We start from the raw sequence: 21,162 nt of genomic DNA, 5'->3' as shown, positions 1-21,162 counted from the left end.
AGAGGAAAGAGAAGCTGGAGAGAAGGAAGGGGGGGATCAAGGGGGCTGCCTGCCCTGTAGGAACAGAAGAGAGCAACTAACAGTAAGAGCTGTTTGACAGTGGAACATACTCCCTGGGAGAGTGGTAGAGTCTCCTGGTCTGGAGGTTTTTAAAGAGAAGCTGGATACCTATCTATCATGGGTGCTTTGATTGAGAGTTCCTGCATGCCAGGGGTTGGACTGGATGGCCCTTGAGGATCCTTTCCAATTATAATGGGCCCTGCACAGACCCTGGGGTTAAGGGGGAAGGACCCTTGTGAATGTGGAAACACTGCAAATAACCCCCACACACACTATTTTATTCCCTGAGGGAACACCTCTCTAGGAATCTCCAGGTCCTCCACTGCAATTCTATGGTCAACATCTGCCAGAGGTTGATCACAGAATCATGATGGAAGACCTACAAGTGCCCTGTTTTCTCTAGGAACCTCCAGCAGAACTCTATGGCCAACCTCTGGCAGAGTTGCTCTGGAGGACCTAAAGATTCCTAGAGAGAACATATCAATCAAAAATGCAAATCATCAAACCTGCATAAGTGAAAACTGAAAATGTGGAGGGCCAATTGTATAGAATCCTATGTATTCCCACATGGCAGAAGAGGGTTGGAATGAATGGTCCCTGAGGTCTCTTCCGACTCCAGTTCCAAGATTCTACATATTCCTGAATGAAAGAAGCGAGATGGATTGGGTGGCCCTTTGGGGATCCCTTCGAGCTCTAGGATCCTATGCATTCTTGCATGGCAGAAGGGTTCTGGACTGAGTGGCCCTTTGGGGATCCCTCTGAACTTTAGGATCCTATGCATTGCTGCATGGCAGAAGGGGACTGGACTGGGTGGCCCTTTGGGGATCCCTCTGAACTTTAGGATCCTATGCATTGCTGCATGGCAGAAGGGGACTGGACTGGGTGGCCCTTTGGGGATCCCTCTGAACTTTAGGATCCTATGCATTCTTGCATGGCAGAAGGGGACTGGACTGGGTGGCCCTTTGGGGATCCCTTCGAGCTCTAGGATCCTATGCATTCTTGCATGGCAGAAGGGGACTGGACTGGGTGGCCCTTTGGGGATCCCTTCGAGCTCTAGGATCCTATGCATTCTTGCATGGCAGAAGGGGACTGGACTGGGTGGCCCTTTGGGGATCCCTTCGAGCTCTAGGATCCTATGCATTGCTGCATGGCAGAAGGGTTCTGGACTGAGTGGCCCTTTGGGGATCCCTCTGAACTTTAGGATCCTATGCATTGCTGCATGGCAGAAGGGTTCTGGACTGGGTGGCCCTTTGGGGATCCCTCTGAACTTTAGGATCCTATGCATTGCTGCATGGCAGAAGGGTTCTGGACTGAGTGGCCCTTTGGGGATCCCTCTGAACTTTAGGATCCTATGCATTGCTGCATGGCAGAAGGGGACTGGACTGCGTGGCCCTTTGGGGATCCCTCTGAACTTTAGGATCCTATGCATTGCTGCATGGCAGAAGGGTTCTGGACTGAGTGGCCCTTTGGGGATCCCTCTGAACTTTAGGATCCTATGCATTGCTGCATGGCAGAAGGGGACTGGACTGCGTGGCCCTTTGGGGATCCCTCTGAACTTTAGGATCCTATGCATTGCTGCATGGCAGAAGGGTTCTGGACTGAGTGGCCCTTTGGGGATCCCTCTGAACTTTAGGATCCTATGCATTGCTGCATGGCAGAAGGGGACTGGACTGGGTGGCCCTTTGGGGATCCCTCTGAACTTTAGGATCCTATGCATTGCTGCATGGCAGAAGGGGACTGGACTGGGTGGCCCTTTGGGGATCCCTCTGAACTTTAGGATCCTATGCATTCTTGCATGGCAGAAGGGGACTGGACTGGGTGGCCCTTTGGGGATCCCTTCGAGCTCTAGGATCCTATGCATTCTTGCATGGCAGAAGGGGACTGGACTGGGTGGCCCTTTGGGGATCCCTTCGAGCTCTAGGATCCTATGCATTCTTGCATGGCAGAAGGGGACTGGACTGGGTGGCCCTTTGGGGATCCCTTCGAGCTCTAGGATCCTATGCATTGCTGCATGGCAGAAGGGTTCTGGACTGAGTGGCCCTTTGGGGATCCCTCTGAACTTTAGGATCCTATGCATTGCTGCATGGCAGAAGGGTTCTGGACTGAGTGGCCCTTTGGGGATCCCTCTGAACTTTAGGATCCTATGCATTGCTGCATGGCAGAAGGGTTCTGGACTGAGTGGCCCTTTGGGGATCCCTCTGAACTTTAGGATCCTATGCATTGCTGCATGGCAGAAGGGGACTGGACTGAGTGGCCCTTTGGGGATCCCTCTGAACTTTAGGATCCTATGCATTGCTGCATGGCAGAAGGGTTCTGGACTGAGTGGCCCTTTGGGGATCCCTCTGAACTTTAGGATCCTATGCATTGCTGCATGGCAGAAGGGTTCTGGACTGAGTGGCCCTTTGGGGATCCCTCTGAACTTTAGGATCCTATGCATTGCTGCATGGCAGAAGGGTTCTGGACTGAGTGGCCCTTTGGGGATCCCTCTGAACTTTAGGATCCTATGCATTGCTGCATGGCAGAAGGGTTCTGGACTGAGTGGCCCTTTGGGGATCCCTCTGAACTTTAGGATCCTATGCATTGCTGCATGGCAGAAGGGTTCTGGACTGAGTGGCCCTTTGGGGATCCCTCTGAACTTTAGGATCCTATGCATTGCTGCATGGCAGAAGGGTTCTGGACTGAGTGGCCCTTTGGGGATCCCTCTGAACTTTAGGATCCTATGCATTGCTGCATGGCAGAAGGGTTCTGGACTGAGTGGCCCTTTGGGGATCCCTCTGAACTTTAGGATCCTATGCATTGCTGCATGGCAGAAGGGTTCTGGACTGAGTGGCCCTTTGGGGATCCCTCTGAACTTTAGGATCCTATGCATTGCTGCATGGCAGAAGGGTTCTGGACTGAGTGGCCCTTTGGGGATCCCTCTGAACTTTAGGATCCTATGCATTGCTGCATGGCAGAAGGGGACTGGACTGAGTGGCCCTTTCGGGATCCCTCCGAACTCTAGCATCCTATGCATTGCTGCATGGCAGAAGGGGACTGGACTGAGTGGCCCTTTCGGGATCCCTCCGAACTCTAGCATCCTATGCATTGCTGCATGGCAGAAGGGGACTGGACTGAGTGGCCCTTTGGGGATCCCTCTGAACTTTAGGACCCTATGCATTGCTGCATGGCAGAAGAGGACCGAACTGGGTGTCCCTTTGGGGACCGATCCGAACTCTAGGATCCTATGCTTTGATGTATGGCAGAAGGGGCCTGGACTGGGTGTCCCTTTGGGGATCCCTTCCCTCCCCAGAGGCCTGGAATCCTCCCCTCAGGCCCTTCCAGAGTCCCAGCCACAGAGACTGAGGACAGGCCTCCTCCTTTCCTTCCCTCACCTCCTCGGGGATGGCGGAGTCTCCTCCGGCAGCGTAGCAGGCCCCGGGCGGAGGCGGCTCGGGCTCCATGTCGCCGTTGAAGAGCGAGGCCCCCTCAGCAGCAGGAGTTGCAGCAGCAGCAGCAGCAGCAGCAGCGCCGCCGCTCAGAGCCGCCATTTTGGGCCGAACCTCTGAGGGAGAGGAGGAGGAGGAGGAGGAGGAGGAAGCGGGGGCCAGGAGGGGGGAGGAAGAGGAGAGGGAGCCGTGTCGCCCCTGACGACCCGGCCGCCCCCAACCGCGACCCGTAGCGGACGAAGGGGGCGTGGCCACGGGGGAGAAGGAACAGAAGAGGAGGAGGAGGAGGAGGAGGAGGGCGGCAAAGACACACACAGAGTGTTTGTGTGTATGTGAGGCGACCAGCGGCGGCCACACGTCACACCCCGGCCGTGACGTCACCCAGACTCGCCGCGTCGCCACTGCGCATGTCCGGGGAGGACGTCACCGGGAAACACCCTGACATCACGACCACAGGCTCCGCCCTCTCCTCCTACTATTCCCGTCTTCCACCTCTCTCTCCCTACGTCACCAAGGAAACCCGGAGGAGGGCGTGGCTTGCGTGACCACGCCCCCTTCCAAACGGTTGCTGCTGAAGCAACCGCCTCTGGTTTTCCCTCAGCGCCAGTTGGAGGCAGAGTCAGAGTCATAATAATAATAATATTTAAAAGAATAATAATAAAATAATAAATAAATGAAATAATAACATAAACAATAATAGTAAAATATAAATGAAAATGTATAAATAATACATTTATAATAATTATTATATAATAATATAATATCATATTATAATATATTGTATTATAATAATTTATTATTTTTATTATAAATGTATTTTATTTATGTATTTCATTTATATTTTCTTATTGTTTATTATTTTATTATTATTTTAATAATATATATAATATTATATTATATTATAATAAAATATTATTAGTTTTAAATTTATTTTTATTTATATCATTTATATTTTCTTGTTTATTATTTTATTTATTATTTTATTATTTTTTTTATTATATATATATATATATAAAATATTATAATATATTATATAATAATAATATATTATTATTATAGTTATAAATTTATTTTTATTTACATGTTTCATTTATATTTTCTTATTGATTATTATTTTATTTATTACTTTATTATTATTTTAATAATATATATATTGTATTATAATATATTATTATTATTATAGTTATAAATTTATTTTTATTTATATATTTTATTTATGTTTTTTATTATTGTTTATTTTATTAATTTATTTAGTTATTGTTTTATTATTAATTTAATTTTAAAAAAACCCAAAATCTCACGCTGCCAACTTCTTCTTTTATTGAGTCTCAAATGCGCCACAAGAACTGTTTCAAAGCAGTCCGTCTAGCCTTGCACCGGTGTGTTTTTCCTCGTGAGGTAAAGGCCATCCAGTTCACCCAAGCTGTGCTTCCCAATTTAAAACCTGTAAGTTTAATTCCCAGATTCTGTGGGCTTCGCTGTGTGCATGCGTTTTATGTTAATAATAATAAATAGTTTATTTATATTTACCGCCACTCCCTGCAGATTGAGGCGGGATTGCAACCTAATAAAACACATATAAAATACAGTCATAAAATACAATGCAATGCAGCAGCCATAATAATAATAAATAATAATAATAACATTTATTTATATTTCCCGCCTCTCCCTGCGGATCAAGGCAGAATTACAACAGATAAAATCAAACAATACAGCTACAAAATGTCAATAAAAGCACACAAAAAATACATGCACAGTCATTAAAATAGCCAAATCGTCATAACTTCAATAAAACTAATTATGTTCTGATTCGACAGTTTTGACAACAGGATTAGGCAATAATCGTAGCCAAAGGAGTGGAGTATTAAGATGGATGGATGGATGTCCCATATAGGATCAGATGGAGAGGCCCGCCGGCCTTTGCTTTCGATAATATGGTTAATGTTCTGTTTCGTATTTAAAATTTTGTCCGCTTGTTTTTATAGCCCACCTTGGGATGTTTTGCTATACAGTGGGACCTTGTTATCCGTTGGGGTTTGGTTCCAAGATCCCCCCCCGTGGATAACAAAACCTGTGGATGCTCAAGTCCCATTAAATATAATGGCAGAGCAAAACGGTGTCCCTTACATAAAATGGAAAGTCAAGGTTTGCTATTTTGAATTTATACTCTTTTGGAATTTTTTCAAGCCATGGATGCTTGAATCTGTGGGTAAAAAAATCCATGGATAAGGAGGGCAGTTTGTCTAAAAATTGTTGTTTAATGTCTAAATGTCTAATTAACAAAATGTAAGCCGCTTTGATAGCCTTGGATGAAGAGCAGGGTATAAATAAATAAATACTATTATTAAATATTGCTGTTAAACAAAGAAGTGACTATATACGTGCGCACCCACACATGACCAATCAGGCGCCTGCAGCAAGCACACCCTGGCAATATATACTAAAGCACAGCAATCCTTTGAGGAGACACCAGTCCTGATACTAGATGGGGCCATTCCACAGCTGTGTGTCACTTCTAGGTGCAACTTGTGAAAAGGTTAGGAAAACGCTGACTTTGGGATACTTTCAGTCAGCCTGCAATGATTGTCCAAGATGAACAGATAGATACAGTTCAAAAGTTTCCTTCAATCACTGCTGGAGGAGATAGCTTTGTTAATCTGATTCAGTATTGTTTTCAGTGGCAGTTTCTCTATCTAGCCCCTGGCTGCACCAACACTACAGAAATAATCCAGGTTGACACCACTTCAACTGCCATGGCTCAGTGCTTTGGAATTCTGGGACATTTGGCCTCTGTCAGAGAGCTCTGATGCCACAACAAACTACAGTTCCCAGAATTTCATAGCATTGAACCATGGCAATTAATGTGGTGTCAGCCTGGATTATTTCTGCAGTGAGGATGCAGACCTTTTAGAATTTGCCCACTCCTACTTTAAACAGTTGCATTACAGGTATACATTCCCCTGAATAAAGATTTTCCAATCACTTTTTTCTCCTTGCCTAGAAAAGCAAACCCTCTCAAATTTTGACTTATTAAAACACAGAAGCCTTGTTAACAGTAAGGGTGCTTTGAGGGAATAGCAATATTTGCCTGTGTAACCAGCCCAGAGTTAGGTTGCAGCTAGTTACAAATATGCAATCATTTGTAATTAACCCCCCCTCCAATGAGGATATTACAACATTGCATTGGGATAACTAGTTTTTCAACCACAGCTATGGAGATGTCTGACTTCACAGATTGCTGGAGGAGGCATATTGCATACCATGTTTCTCCGAAAATAAGACACTGTCTTATATTTATTTTTCCTCAAGACGGCACACTATGGCTTATTTTCAGGGGATGTCTTATTTTTACGAGGGGGCAGATGAGAAGGGCTGCCCATCTTCTTTACCACTCTGCGCTGGTACGCTACATAGCCCACCTATCACTATGGCTTATTTTCGGGGTATGGCTTCTATTGTGCAAATGCTTAGAAATCCTGCTACGGCTTATTTTATTAATATGTCTTATTTTCAGGGAAACGGGGTAGTTCAAATGATGGTTCATACTCTGTGACTTAAAAAAATGATAACTAATTTTGTTACTGTTAAGAAATGGGAAAGTAAAGAGTTATTATTCAAACTGTAACTACAAGCACTACTTAAGTAATTTGGGGGCCTTGAAACTTTGGCTGTCTCTGATTATTTTTATAGTAACTTTATATGTTTTGCCTTTCTCAACCTGGCACTTTTCAGATATGATCAACAACAACAACAATAATATTTATTTATTCAAGTACAGTCTCATTGTGCCAGCTGAGAAATAAGTGATGGCATTTGTCACTGAACACATTTGAAGAATGCCAGGATGAGGAAACTTCATTCTATGATTGTGTATGCTGTGACTGAATGTTACCTCTTGCAGAGTCTATTACTTGAAAAGCAGAACAAAAACAAAAATAACCAGCAGTGGTAACATTAAAATGAACTCCATCAAATATTTACAGCTGGTTTTAAGTGTAGAGAGATTGGGTAAAGTATATAGAGGAAGGACCCTAATGGCTATAAATCCCCATTCTTAGTCTACTGAGTAGTTTGTTTGGGAAGCCATTAAAAGAAGTGAAGGGGGATAAAGAGGCAGCTATGAAATGCTGCTATTAGTTCACCTACTTTATCTTCCCCCTCCAATATCATGCTCTTTACACTGTATGGTCTTCTGTTTTCTCAAGTACAGTTTTTAGTATTTCTAGCAATAAGGGAATAGCTTCTGACTCTCAGGAGAATATGCTATACAATCTGTTAGATCCAGCCATATCTCAAGATGCTTTTCTTCAAATTCAGCCAAGTCCATCTCTTGTTTAGTTTTATGATTCACTAGAGAGTGCTAAGAAACCTAAGACTTCTCAAGAGCCAGAAATATGAAGTTTTATGAAGCACTTTATTTTGCCTTTTGTTTTTATACTCATCCCTCCACATTTGCTGGGGTTAGGGGCACAGGAGGACCCCTGTCAATGTGGAAAACCACAAATGACAAAAACTGTTTTTACCTGAGCGAGTGGATGTAATGTAGAAAACACATATTTCCAATGGTCTTAGGAACTGAGACACCGCTCCTCTATGGTTGGGGGTCACCACAACATGAGGAACTGTATTAAAGTGTCACAGCATTAGGAAGGTCGAGAACCACTGCTCTAGGTCCTGTAGTGTAACTCTGTGGTCAACAGTTCCCAAACATTGACCATATAATTGCACTGGAGTGGAGTGTTCTCTTTAGGAATCTCCAGGCCCTTCAGTGCGACATTTGGTTAAAGTTGACCAGAGTTGTGCTGGAGGACCTAGATATTCCTAGAGAGAACATTTTAATAAAATCCATGAATAATCAAAGCCACAAATGTCATAGCCGCAAATGTGGAGGGACGAGTGTATTTTATACGGCAACTTTGATATGATCTTTCAATCAGGGTCAGGGCCTTTTTGTGGTAGCCCCAACTCTGGAATTCCTCCCTATGAGTAATAGCAAGTACTAGCAAGTATATTTCTATACCGCTTACCGATGTACTAAGTGGTTTACAAAGTGTAAGATAATTCCTTCTTTGGTCTCCTTGTAGTGAACTTTAAAAGCCTTTTCACATGACTCAGATTTTACTGAGTATTTCACTCGCATTGTTTTCAGCTGATGTCTTGTTTTTAAATTGTCTTTATTTGCTTCCCCTGTCCCCCGGTTATTTCATAAGTTCCCCTATGAGAGTTCTTCCTGAAGAGTAGGATACAAATTTGCTGAATCAATCAATCAATGAGATAAGCCATAAGTTATGATACTCTTGTCCTCAGCCTTTTAGACTAGGACTGAAAAAGAAAGCAATTTGGCCTAACTGAATGCAATTCCACATCTGAATCTTGTTTACTGGAATTAGTTTAGCTTTGCCTTCTTCTGGCCTTACTTTGTCTTCTGACTTTATCAAGATGCATCCAAACATAGGTCTAAACACACTGCAGTAATAATCCAGTTTGAGACCACTTTAACTGTCCTGGCTCTGTGCTAGGGAATCCTGGGAATTGTAGTTTATTGTGGCACCAGAGCTCTGTGACAGAGAAAGCTAAATGTCTCACAAAACTATAGCACCTAGAATTCCCTAGCATTGAGCCAGGGCAGTTAAAGTGGTCTCAAACTGGATTATTTCTGCAGTGTGTTTTGGCCCATAATCATTATGAAAGGGATGAGAAACCTCAAGACTTAGAGTTGAATTTGCCATTCTCTGGGTCCCACTGCAGAGTTCCCCAGAAGGTCATACATGTCTTCATCCATTTGATACTACTGTGTGGTGGTTTTCCAGTTTTTGTATGCATTTTCCCCCTTTCTAAAAAGAGTGAAAATGCCTCTCCTAGGCTTAGTTACTGCCAAGCTAATATATCCTTGTATTGCATCACCACCAATGGAATTTGAGCTAGCATGCTGTATGGTTCAAGTGTTGGATTGTGACTCTGGAGTCCAGGGTTCGAATCCATGCTTGGCCATGGAAGCCTACTGGGTGACGTTGGGCAAGTCACATGCTCTCAGCTTCAGAGGAAGGCAATGGTAAACTTCCTCTAAATAAACTTTACCAAGAAAACCCTGTGATAGAATCAGAATTGTAGAGTTGGAAGAGACCACAAGGGCCATCCAGTCCAACCCCCTGCCATGCAGGAAATCTCAATGGGATGTGAGCTAGCATGCTGTAGTGGTTCGAGAGTTGGATTGTGACTCTAGAGACCAGGGTTCGAATCCATTTGCTTTACCGATTGCCGTAAATCAGAAATGATTTGAAGGCGCATAACAACAACATAGGACTGAAGCCTTCCTTCTCTGGAAATGAATTCATCCCTCAGAATGAAGGCAGTTCCCCACTCTAGCCTCAAAAGAAGGCAGAATTTTGTTCTTAGGAGGACTGAGTGCACAGTAAAATGGAGGAAATGCTAGACCTGAATTTGATGTGGCTTTTATTTCCCACTTAGCCATGAAACTCAGAATCTCAGAGCTGGAAGACATTTAAGATACTATCTACTTTATCCCTTTGGCAATGTAGGAAATCCAATGCAGGGTTGCCAAGTGTCAGGGCTGGCTCATCTTTTCTAGTCCTCAGGGCAAGGGTGAGGAATCTCAGGGTGAGAGAACAGCTTTCAAATGTGTATTTTCTTCATTTGTTAGCTTTGGTGTTTTTTAAAAAAAAAATTGGCATATTTTGTGCAGTTGTGGTTGATACTTAACATATCATGATGAATGGCACCACCAGGGTCTGCCCCTTGTAATAACACCAGGGCTAACGTCTTGTGACATGACAAAAGGACCCTAGGTCTTAGGTTTTGGCCCTGAAATCTGAGGGCCTGGCATATTCCTGACCTGGCAACCCTAACAACTATAGCTGTCCTTGAGTATGGATCCAGTGGTATTTTGCAACGTTGCTTACTTCACAGGATTGCTGTAAAGATAAAATTAAAATAGCCTTATATTTGAATTCCTTGGAGAAAAAGTGAGATGCAAACATACATGGATAGAGATAAATAGAGCCAGTGAGAGGAGACATTGGAGCAGCAGCAATAATAATAATAATAATAATAATACACTTTGTATACCGCTCTTCTGGAACGATCAAAGCGGTTCACAGAGTCGTTAAAAAACACACATCATAAAAACACATATCATAACATATCTATACAGTTAAATACCAGTAAAAACCAAAGCAGCATATAAAACAAACACATACATGGAATCTATCGGTCATAGTTAGCCATTTCTATCAGAGGAAACATTCTCTATAAAGAGTCCGGAGGATATGCTAACCGGAAGAGGTAGGTCTTTAAAGCCTTTTTGAAGGCATCCAAAGTGGAATTCATCCGAAGCTCTTCTGGAAGTTTATTCCAGTACATTGGTGCAGCCGATGTGAATGCTCTCTGGTGAGTTGCTGCCAATCTCACCTTAGGATGTACTAGTAAATTTTTCCCTGATGTTCTGAGAGTGTGAGGTGGATTATATGGGGAGAGGCGTTCCCTCAAGTAACTCGGGCCCAAGCCATATAGGGCTTTATAGGTGATGACCAACACTTTGTATTGAGCCCGGAAACTAAAAGGTAGCCAGTGAAGAGATCTTAATACCGGTGTTATATGGTCTGACCTGGAAGTTCCAGCAACCAATCTGGCTGCAGCGTCTTGAACTAGCTGAAGCTTCCGAACCTGGTACAAAGGTAGCCCCTGTAGAGCGTATTACAGAAATCCAAGCGAGAGGTTACCAGTGCATGTACTACAGTTTCAAGGTCCTTTCGGTCCAGACAGGGACGCTGTTGGCATATCAGCCGAAGCTGGTACCAAGCACTCCTGGCCATCGCATCCACTTGAGATGATAACTGCAGAGATGAATCCAGGAGTACTCCCAAACTGCGTACTTTGTCCTTTAGGGGAAGTGTAACCCTGTCCAGAACTTGATGGCAAATTTCCCTGCCTGGACTTGGGGTACCTATCACCAGTACCTCTGTTTTCTCTGGATTCAGCTTGAGTTTGTTTTCCCTCATCCAGCCCATTACTGACTCTAGGCAGGCATCCAAAGGTGAGACGCCATCATATAATCAGTTGGCTGCAGACTGAACTTTGGTTACAGCAAAGCAGATCCCTTCAGATCAATGGGACTTAATTTAGTTATGACTAACAGCCATTTCTTTTAATGGATGTGAGCAAATAGATGACTCAAAACAAATTTGTGAATTTAGCAAATAGATGACTCAAAACAAATTTATCATGGTTTTTCTTGGACAGCAAGGATTTGCTACAACTTGATATCACATTTACACCAACAGGGAAAAGGTTGGCCTAATTTTGACTCTTAAGTACCATTTTTTTTAATGTGGAAAGGAATATAGAAAAGCACTGTTACAGTAAGAGTGGGCAGCCATGTGGCCTGAGAACATCATGCAGCCTCTGCTGTTTTTGTCCCTGTTACTGAAAGCAGAGGAAAGAAAAGTTGCTTTTTCTGTAAAACAAGGATGCTTCTCTGAGCCTTGGTTACAGTAGAACCAAAACCTTCCTTTAGACAGATAACTAAAATTCATTCTGATTAAATGCTGCATGTAGACACATTTTCTTTTGAAAACAGCACGTAGGCACAGAATCAACTTCTTAAACAAATGAAAAAGATAAAAGACAAATAAAAACCTACAGCCTTGGGCTTTGCAATCAGTATTTAGATGTGCTTTTCAAGATTGCAACTCTAAACAAAAACAAAAATTCCTAAGGACTTAGGCGAAACCTCTTTTGTTGATCGTCTTAGGTCATTCACCAGAGCTATGAACTTTTCCACTCAAGAGATATTCTGCTGATGTTAGATATTGTCATACTCCCAAAGGACAAAACAGAAGGGAAAGAAGAGCTCTTATTGTTGTATTGTTATTTATTCATTATGTATCAAATGCCTTGTATTTTCCTAGGTGCTTCTCAAAGATTTCTTTTTTAAAAACAGTCATTCTGCATAGGAATACATTTCTAATGCAGGGATCAGAAAGCTTAGGATCTAGTGATTGTTCTCTGGGTGATTTGCAACCATCTTTCTGACTCTCAATAGTTGAACAGCACTACATACAGTATAGCTGGATGACTCACATTTCAGTGTTACTTCCTTGTCACTGTTATTTCATTTACAGAGTTATTTTTCACGTGGAAAATAGTGAATTAAAATTGATTTGCTTTTTTTTTTTTTTTTTGAGGCTTTACAACATACTTCTAAAATGTATGAATTGGGGTGAAGCCGAAGGCTTTCATGGCCGGCATCCATGGTTTTTTGTGGGTTTTTCGGGCTATGTGGCCATGTTCCAGAAAATTTTCTTCCTGATGTTTTGCCAGCATCTGTGGCTGGCATCTTCAGAGAATGCTTTGCCTGGAAAAAGTTGGGTGTATATATACTCTTTGAGCCTGGGAATGCAGGAGTGATTTGCGTGTGTATTGTTCTGTGCTGATGGCCGGCCTCAGGCTGGGAGGCTAATGCAAAAGAGGATTAATGTCTGCTAATTGGTGATCATTATCTGCTGGGAAAGCCCCTGACTCTGAATGGTTTCCCATTTGCATTTGCTCAGTCCTGGGCGGGGTACAGACCGCCGCTTTGCGGCGGTCTGCCGCCGCCGCCAGAAGGTCCGCGGGGGAGCCGGAGCCTTCAGACGGCCCGACTCCCGCGCGGACCGAAAAAAGAAGCTCCAAAATGGAGCTTCTTTTTGCGTCGCGTTTGCGACGTAGCGAGGCGCCAGGGGCGCGCTCGCTACGTCAGCAGCGGCGCGACGCGTCTGGACGCTGTGCGTCCGATACGTAAAGATGGCGGCGCCCATGTAGAAGGGGCGCCGCCATCTTGTACGGACGGAGTCCGTACTAGGCCATGGGGCGTCTAAAAGAGACGCCCCTTTTTTAAAATGGGACGTCCGGAGGACGTCCCAAATGGCAATGTAGAAAGCCCCCTTGTTTTGCTATTCCTCAGGACTGGTAGCCAAATTTTGTTCACCTTAAGGGTTTCTTCTTTCCGGTTGAAATTATCCAGATGTTTGTGGATTTCAATGGTTTCCCTGTGCATCCTGACATGGTAGTGGTTGGCATGGTCCAGAATTTCAATGTTTTCAAACAGTATTTTATGCCCAGGATGGTTTGTGGCATGTTCTGCTACTGCTGATTTTTCTGGCTGGCCAGACTGCAGAGACACTATTGCTAGAATTGTGTAGGTACACTCTAATCTGTGCACTCATAATGCCTAAATATGGCTCAATAGTATGATCCACACTCCTGAGATCCCATTCCTTTTTTCTGATTCCACCACTGAACTGCCATTTTGCATCTACTCCATTTTCAAACCAGTATCTTTTACTGCAAGAGTGGGTCAAGCGTAACCCATAAAACTGTCTGTATATTTTGGTAGAACTCAAAATTCTAGTCAAAACAACAACAGTAAATCTATCTAAGGAAGAAATCTGCCAATCTCCAGTCAATGTGATACAGAATGTACAGGTTGTTCATTAAAGTCCCTAGTGTCGGTAGCATATGTAGAGGTATGATTGTAGATGGTCATTCATATGCCTGCTGCATTCAGAAATGCCCCAATGTCTCTTACTTTAAGGATGTGCAGCTTTTCTAACAAGAAAGAAAGAATAAAGGAATGAAAGGAAAGCTGTGGAAGGCACCAAGAGATTGACAGGAAGTAGGGAAGGCTAAAAAACAGGAGAGAATGGAAGAAAAAGGTTGTCTTCCTCTGGAATATGTGAAAACAAACAGCCCCTATGTAACTGAGGACCTGAGAAACCTTTGTTCTGATTGCAACTCTTTTGAGTTCTTGTGGTATACTAGGGATAAGAGATAATCTTGCCACTATAGAATTTCATACTGTACAATTGTGTTATGATCCCACTTTTTATTGCCATGGTTGCATCCTATGGAATCCTGGCAGTTTCAGTTTGGTGAAGCGCTAGTGCAATCTGACTGGGAATTTTTAATACTGAAGAGAATACTGAAAAGCATGTTAACAGAAAACAATGAGACAAGCTCTAAGGTGTTCAATGGTTTATTCCTTTTAAAATAGCCCAATGCATTTTAGTCTGAAATGTAAATTGACTATCTTTGAGCAGGTGGAGCTCGTCTCCTTATTGTTTTCTGGTATTTTTTGAATGCCCCATACACTACAAACCCCAGCATTCCATACATGAAGCCATGGCAATTAAAGTGGAATCATAGCATAGGACACTACACAGTGATAGAACTTTGATGTGATTTTGTGTGTAAAGGAGCCCTGAGATTTGTAGTTTTGCAAAGTATGTAAAATTGTCAGCCAGAGAACTCTGCCCTCTGCAACTTGGGGCATATTACACTTATAACAGAAATAACACAAAGGAGGCTTGAGCTTGATATCAAGTTCTTTGTCAAATTGAAAAGTTAATAAAAAGCTATCATTCAGTCCAAGACATTTTATTAAATAAAGTATCAGTTACACCGTGATGCTATTTCTTTTTCAAAGCTCTCTTTCCTTCGCCTTTCTTAGGAGGTCCTTTTCCACGAAGCTTTTTCAGGCGTTTCATCTCATCTTTGAAATCTTCGTGTTCATCTCTAAAACAAAAAGGACAGAGGCAGAGCCTGTTAATACACTGAAAAGGCGCACTTTTCAAATCTGAATGCCATTTGCCAGCTTGGATCAATGCACTGCTTAAAGGAGATGATGGCAACATGGTGTCCCTGAGATATTTTGGACTACAACTCCTACATAATCCAAGAAACCTGGTGTTTACATGTCTAAAGTTGTTTGGCACAGCTGTGCTCCTAGCCATGGTGCAGGAAACCCTTTAACTTCAGGGCTATCAGCCTAAGCCTTTACACACACAAACCACTTGGTCTACCTCTGAAACTATTTATGCCATCATAATTTAGTAATTGTAAGGCTGCAGAATGAATGCAGTTTGACACTGATTTAACTTTGCCATGGCTCAATGCTATGGAATTCTGGGATGTGTAGTGTTGTGAGATATTTAGCCTTCTCTGTCAGAGAACTCTAGTGTCACGACAAACTTCAAATACCATGATTCCATAGGATGGAACCATGACAGATAAACTGCAGTCAAACTGCCTTCATTTTGCAGCAGCCTAAGATTCATTGAAGCCATTCCCAAGTAAAGCCAGCTTCTTCATATCCTAGTTAAAGTAAGAATGGGCAATTTCATTGTGGCTGGACACCAGTTTTCTGCCCCTGTGGTCTTCCATGTCCACCCAAAATAATAAAAATTGGGGGGTGGGGGTGGAAACAAACTATCCAGATCAATTTCTAGTTCTGAAAAATACATTTATAAAATGTTGAACAGGTGGAGGGGTGCAACCAATATTTCTATATTGGTACTTCTGGTTAGTTTGGCTTGAAAAGGAGTGAAGTAGGGCAGTGTTAGTTATGCTGTCCATGGGGGACCAACAATATTTTTGCTGGTATCATATTTGTACCCATTTTACTACAGTTGTCCCCCCGCCCCCGGAAACCCTCTGTGGACCAGTAGCTGGTGGCTTATAGACTAGCACTGGTCCCTGGACCACCACTTTGAGTAGCACTGATGTATGTGGCTCTGGATCAGTGGAGGGTCCCAAAAACAGCTTTGAAAAGCTGATGTGCTTTGCTCACCCTGAATTAAACTTCATTTGACTACCAGTAGCAAAGGCCCTGAGTGTACATACCCATCCATGAAAAAAAAGTAACTGATTTTTCTTTGGGTGTTTTGCAAAGTCCTTCTAACCTCTTACTACATCCCTTTATGCTTTGCCCCACCATGTATTTTTTAAAACCTGTAGCCTTCGTACAACGGTATATTATTAAGCCTACTGGAGATCATGAGAACATTTCTAAGGGGCCTTAATGAGACTCTAGGGAGAAGCCCCTTCACACATCTTGTCTGCCTACAGTAAGCATTTCACTTACACTAACAAGATCAAAGTATGCCTTTTAATAAAGCCAACTCTGATTAAAGAGCTGTGCACTGTATTAGAGTCTCAAAGTTGATTTACCTTTCCCAGTTGCTCCACTTGTCCATTAGTGAGATAATATCATTTGCCTAAGGCTGCTGAGCTGCTAATATTGTTAAAATGTTCATGAAGTACTTTTCAGGCCTTGACTTTGTTCCACCCCCATAAACTGCCTTTAGCCAAATACATTTCTGAAAAGCCAGTGTGATCCCTTGCAGGCTTTTCTGAGTGAGAAGCCTGCTAAAGAGAAGCTCACAGCAGCCAAACATGTAATTTACATCTGTTGGTGCCAAAGGGAAGCCCCTCTGTGAAATGGATAGCTTTGCCACATTTTCTTCTAAGCAGCACAGAGAACACCTGAATGGCTATTATGCAGGATTTAAAAATAGCAAGGACCAGTTACTATTAAGAAAAGTGTTCCGAAGTCAGTTTCTATCTTAGAACAGTTAGAATCCATAACTTTAAATCCTGTTTGTAATATACTAGTGCAGTATGCTATAAATCTTACATGAACTTTTAGTTTCCTGCTATACAAACCAGCCTAGGTTTGGGGAAATGTGGTTGATTTAAATCAGGGTGAGTGTGAAATAAGAGCCACATTCTGCCTGCAGAAGGCTAGAATCTACACCACAAAGACTTGAGACTCACTCTCTCCCTATTGCTATAAGCGTTCTCAATCCCCCACCCTACCTCACTCTCACACACTTACAGAGAGAAGGGGGGGCAAGGAATCCCCAGATAAGGAGTCAACCATTGGTAGTCCCATTTTAAGAGCATTGCATGGTTCCTTTCCCAAGCAAAATGGAGTAAAATTAGGTTCCTGGTTGAAGTGTCAGAGAAGCTCCATCTGATGTTTCAGCTTCAGACTGTGTGTACGTGTGTGATTGTGTGTGTGAGAGAGACACCCATTACCTCCTCAGTATGCTTCCCCTTTTGTTGTATGCCTTCAAGTCATTTCCAAATTATTGCAACAGTAAGGCGAAACTATCACAGAGTTTTCTGGGGCTGAGTGTGTGTGATTTGGCCAAGGTCACCCAGTGAGTTTCCATGGCTGAGTGGGAATCAAGCCCCGAACTCCAGAGTCCAAGTCACAGATTCAAACCACTACACCATGCTGGTTCTCACCTACTCCACCTTTAAGTTCTACTTATTTATTTCATTTATATGCCACCTTTCTTCTGGAAAGGGATCCCACTAGTTTTAATCAAAGTTAGTAAAGAAACCAGGATCTGAAATTACCGAGAACCCTTTCTCTGCCTCTGGGAGAGAGCTGTCGTTGACAGAACTCCTAAGTGAAACCCTCCATTATTTAACCTAGAGGGTATGGGTAGGCAAAGTGCAGCCCTCCAGATGCTAGATTGCAGCTTCATAAATTTTAGCCAGCATAGCCAATAGTGAGAAATGCTGTGAGCTGCAGTCCAACAACACACACAGGGCTGCAATAGGGATAAGGAGCCCTTTGTCCATGTCTAAGCTTCTGAAGGAGAAAATGAACTAGCAAAACATCAGAGCTTGGTGTTTTCAAAATATGGCCCAATAAGCATTTACTTAGACTGGTGGCAATTTTCCAAGATCAGGCAGTGGACTCAGCTCTTTTAACTGTGGATCAAGAAACTCCTCCCTATCAAGAGATACATTCCTGCATGAATAGTAATCAAATCATAGAGTTGGAAGAGAACGCATGGGCCATCCATTCCAACCACTGGTCATGCATGAACACGGTATCAAAGCACCCCCGACAGATGGCAATCCAGCCTCTATTTAAAAACCTCCAAAGGAGACCCCACCACTCTTCAAGGGAGTGTGCTCCACTGTCAAAGAGCTCATACTGTCAGGAAGTTCTTCATAATATTTAGGTGGAATCTCTTCTTATAGCTTGCATCCATTGTCCCGGGCCCTATTCTCTGAAGCAGCAGAAAACAAGCTTGCTCCTTTTTCAATATGACATCCCTAAAAATATTTAAACAGGGTTGTCCTATCACTTCTTAACCTTCTCCTCCCCAGGCTGAACATACCCAGCTCCCTAAGTCTCTCATCATGGGGCACGGTTTTACAGACCCTTCACCATTTTGATCGCCCTCCTTTGGGCACTCCAGCTTGTCAACATCCTTTTTAAACTGTGCCGCCCAGAACTGGACACAGTATTCTAGGTGAGGCCTGACCAAAGTAGAACACAGTGGCACTATTCCTTCCCTTGATCTAGTCTAGGTGCTAAAGGCAACAGTGGGTGAGGCTCTCCATTTTCTCTGCCAAACCCCTTCTTCCCTCCCCATACAGCCAGCTGAAAGGCAAAGGACACATCTCTCTTGCCAGATGGCTGAGCTAATCACTAGTACAGAACTTGAGACTTTAGGCCAGGGCTGCATGCTGCGGTCGGGCCACAGGTTACCTAAAAGTAAAGATAAAGGTTTCTCCTTTGACAAGGTTGTCAAGTCATGCCCAACTGTAGGGGGTGGTACCCATCAGACCCAGCATTGTCAAAGATGACTCTGTGGCCATGTGGCCAGGATGATTACATGGAATGACTGCCTACCCCAGCTTTAATAATAATAAAAAAGCTTGATTGTGGGACCTCCTGCATTCAGCTATGGTTCCTTCTCATCTTCCTGCAGCAAAGCAGACTCATCCTACCAGACCTAACAGAAAAACACAAGGATCCATCTTCTTTCAGTCCACAGCTTCATTACACTCATAGTGTGTGCCTAGCTTACCTGTAGAGCCCATAGAAACGAAGTTTCTTCATAAGACCATGGTAAGTGTTGTGGGGAGGGTACCAATCGTAAACCTCCTTCCGTTTTGCGTAGGGTTGTTCACTCATCAGTTTAACTACTTTCATTGATGATGAATCAGTTGGGCGAGCAACTTCTCCAAATATCCGGGCACTCAGACGGGCCATCCGCAAGGCATAGTTGGAAAGGGAGGATGACATCTCCAAGCACAAACTGAGTTTGTGGACATATGCACACCTCCTTACTAAAACAAACAGGAGAAGATACCACTTTATTTCTTAGATTTATATCCAGTTCAACAAAGCTAACTTGAAGGATTTTGTTCAAAGCTATAAAAAACAGGTCAAGTACATCTGAGGACATGCTTTCTCCACACCATCCTGCCTGAGGTCTTCTGTAAAGTACTCCTAGTATTTCCACATGAGTATGGAAAATCTACATGGGGTCCATCAGAAGCAAGGCCTTGACTATACTGGTTCCCATCATGTGCAATGTCCCTCCAATAGAGGACATAACGCAAAGTTACCAGGCACCTTCCTTTTCCAGGATGTGTCCTACATTTCAGCTGTCTGTCCAGGAAGAATTCCAAAATGTCCTCTGTTTTGAGCATGACTAAGAAGCACGAATTTATACTTATATGACTGTTTGTTTTGTAATGTTCTATATTTTTCTTGAACGTCCTTCATTTTGTGGTGCCTTGTCCTCCTTTGTGGTTAGGACGTCTTGTCACCTGGATATGTATCCTCCTATGAATGTCTACTGAAAACATCTCTCTTCAGACAAACATTTCCTAACAGACCAATTCCAAAAACTATTTCATTACTGTACTTGCTACAATATATATATATATATATATATATATATTTGCATTTGTTTGTTTCAAAGTATTGTACACTGCCCTAAAGCCTTTTTTTTCAGCTAATGCACTTTTAATTTAATCCATGCATCCAGAAGTTAAACGTTTATAAAAACTGCGAAATCATGCAGGACGTTCACATCCTCTAAAATGAAAATGTTTTCACGCTCCAAAATCTTTTCTATGGAACAGTTTTTAGGTTTTATAAATAAATAACCATAACAGCCTCTCTCCTCTTGAGCAGCTATAGATAGATAAGTATTTATTATGGTCGCAGCCTAGCATTGGCAACTATGGTCCGAACCACACTGCAAAAATAATCCAGTTTGAGACCGCTTTGACTGCCCTGGCTCAGTGCTATGGAATCCTGGGATTTGTAGTTTGCTGGCCCCCCAGAGCTCTCCACCTTTAGCGAGGGCTAAATATCTCCCAAAACTACAGATCCCAGAATTCCATAGCGCGAAGCCATGGCAGTTAAAGTGGTGTCCGCTCTGGTGCCACAACCAACTACAGTTCCCAGAATTCCACAGCATTAAGCCACGGCAGCTAAAGCGGGCTCAAACCGGATCATTAGATGCAGCAAAAAAGAACAGACTGCCTTTACAAAACGGCGTCCCTCTCACCCTCACCTTTCTTCCCTTGGACCCTTGCATGCCTCCACTTACAGGAAGTGTGCTTCCTCCTAAACATCCGGGTAAACTCGAGAAGCGGAAATAGCGGGTGGAAGGAGCTCTGCGCAGCCGCCTGAGCGCCACTGGGGGCCGCCATCTTGAACCATGCTGGGCGTGACGTCACCGTACGGAAAAGAGGCCTTTGCTGCCAGAGCTTCTGGGCTGGCTGAGAGTTGGTCCTAGATCTGAGGCCACGCATGCGCACTCCTAACATAGCATAGGACCTGGCTGTGGGTTTGCTTTGCAATCGGGGAACACTAACTGTACAAACCTGAGCTGTATCCACGTTGATTTGTATCCCGGCTTTCTTCCAAAATTGGGTGCAAGGCGGTTTACAATCATTTAAAAAAGGATACATATGGGAAAGGATACATGTAAAACACAGGGTTAGACTGAAGCTGCATCCACACTGAAGAAACAATCCAGGTTGACACCACTTCAGCTGCCCTGGCTCAGAA

The 21,162-nt window shown here is 43.3% G+C and overlaps 2 protein-coding genes across 7 annotated transcripts in view; both read right to left on the bottom strand.

The window, feature by feature from the left end:
* Window positions 1-3,931, bottom strand: part of BRAF (B-Raf proto-oncogene, serine/threonine kinase) — a 69,954-nt gene extending 66,023 nt beyond the window's left edge. For all 5 annotated transcript variants that reach the window (XM_089527885.1, XM_089527887.1, XM_089527888.1 and 2 more), the window contains exon 1: window positions 3,432-3,931. In XM_089527885.1, the coding sequence (XP_089384011.1) occupies window positions 3,432-3,587 (156 nt within the window). In that variant the 5' untranslated portion in view covers window positions 3,588-3,931. The remainder of the gene's footprint in view (window positions 1-3,431) is intronic.
* A 10,971-nt stretch (window positions 3,932-14,902) lies between these two features.
* On the bottom strand, window positions 14,903-20,792 carry LOC149311775 (small ribosomal subunit protein mS33-like). 2 transcript variants are annotated; one of them, XM_089526711.1, is made up of 3 exons: window positions 20,699-20,792; window positions 19,160-19,421; window positions 14,903-15,056 (listed from the first exon to the last, which is right to left on the bottom strand). In XM_089526711.1, exons 1-3 carry the CDS (start codon window positions 20,721-20,723, stop codon window positions 14,951-14,953), a joined length of 393 nt encoding a protein of 130 aa, XP_089382837.1. In that variant the 5' UTR covers window positions 20,724-20,792; the 3' UTR covers window positions 14,903-14,950. The 2 variants fall into 2 exon arrangements, with proteins under 2 accessions (XP_089382837.1, XP_089382836.1); XM_089526710.1 differs by having other exon boundaries at window positions 20,663-20,755.
* Window positions 20,793-21,162: the final 370 nt, after the last annotated feature.

This window comes from Sceloporus occidentalis, unplaced genomic scaffold (genome assembly GCF_023333645.1).
Source record: "Sceloporus occidentalis isolate IW3139 unplaced genomic scaffold, rSceOcc1.0.p SCAF_5, whole genome shotgun sequence".
Classification (NCBI taxonomy): domain Eukaryota; kingdom Metazoa; phylum Chordata; class Lepidosauria; order Squamata; family Phrynosomatidae; genus Sceloporus; species Sceloporus occidentalis.
The sequence above is the reverse complement of the archived record's forward strand: the minus strand, read 5'-3'. Positions and strand labels throughout refer to the sequence as shown.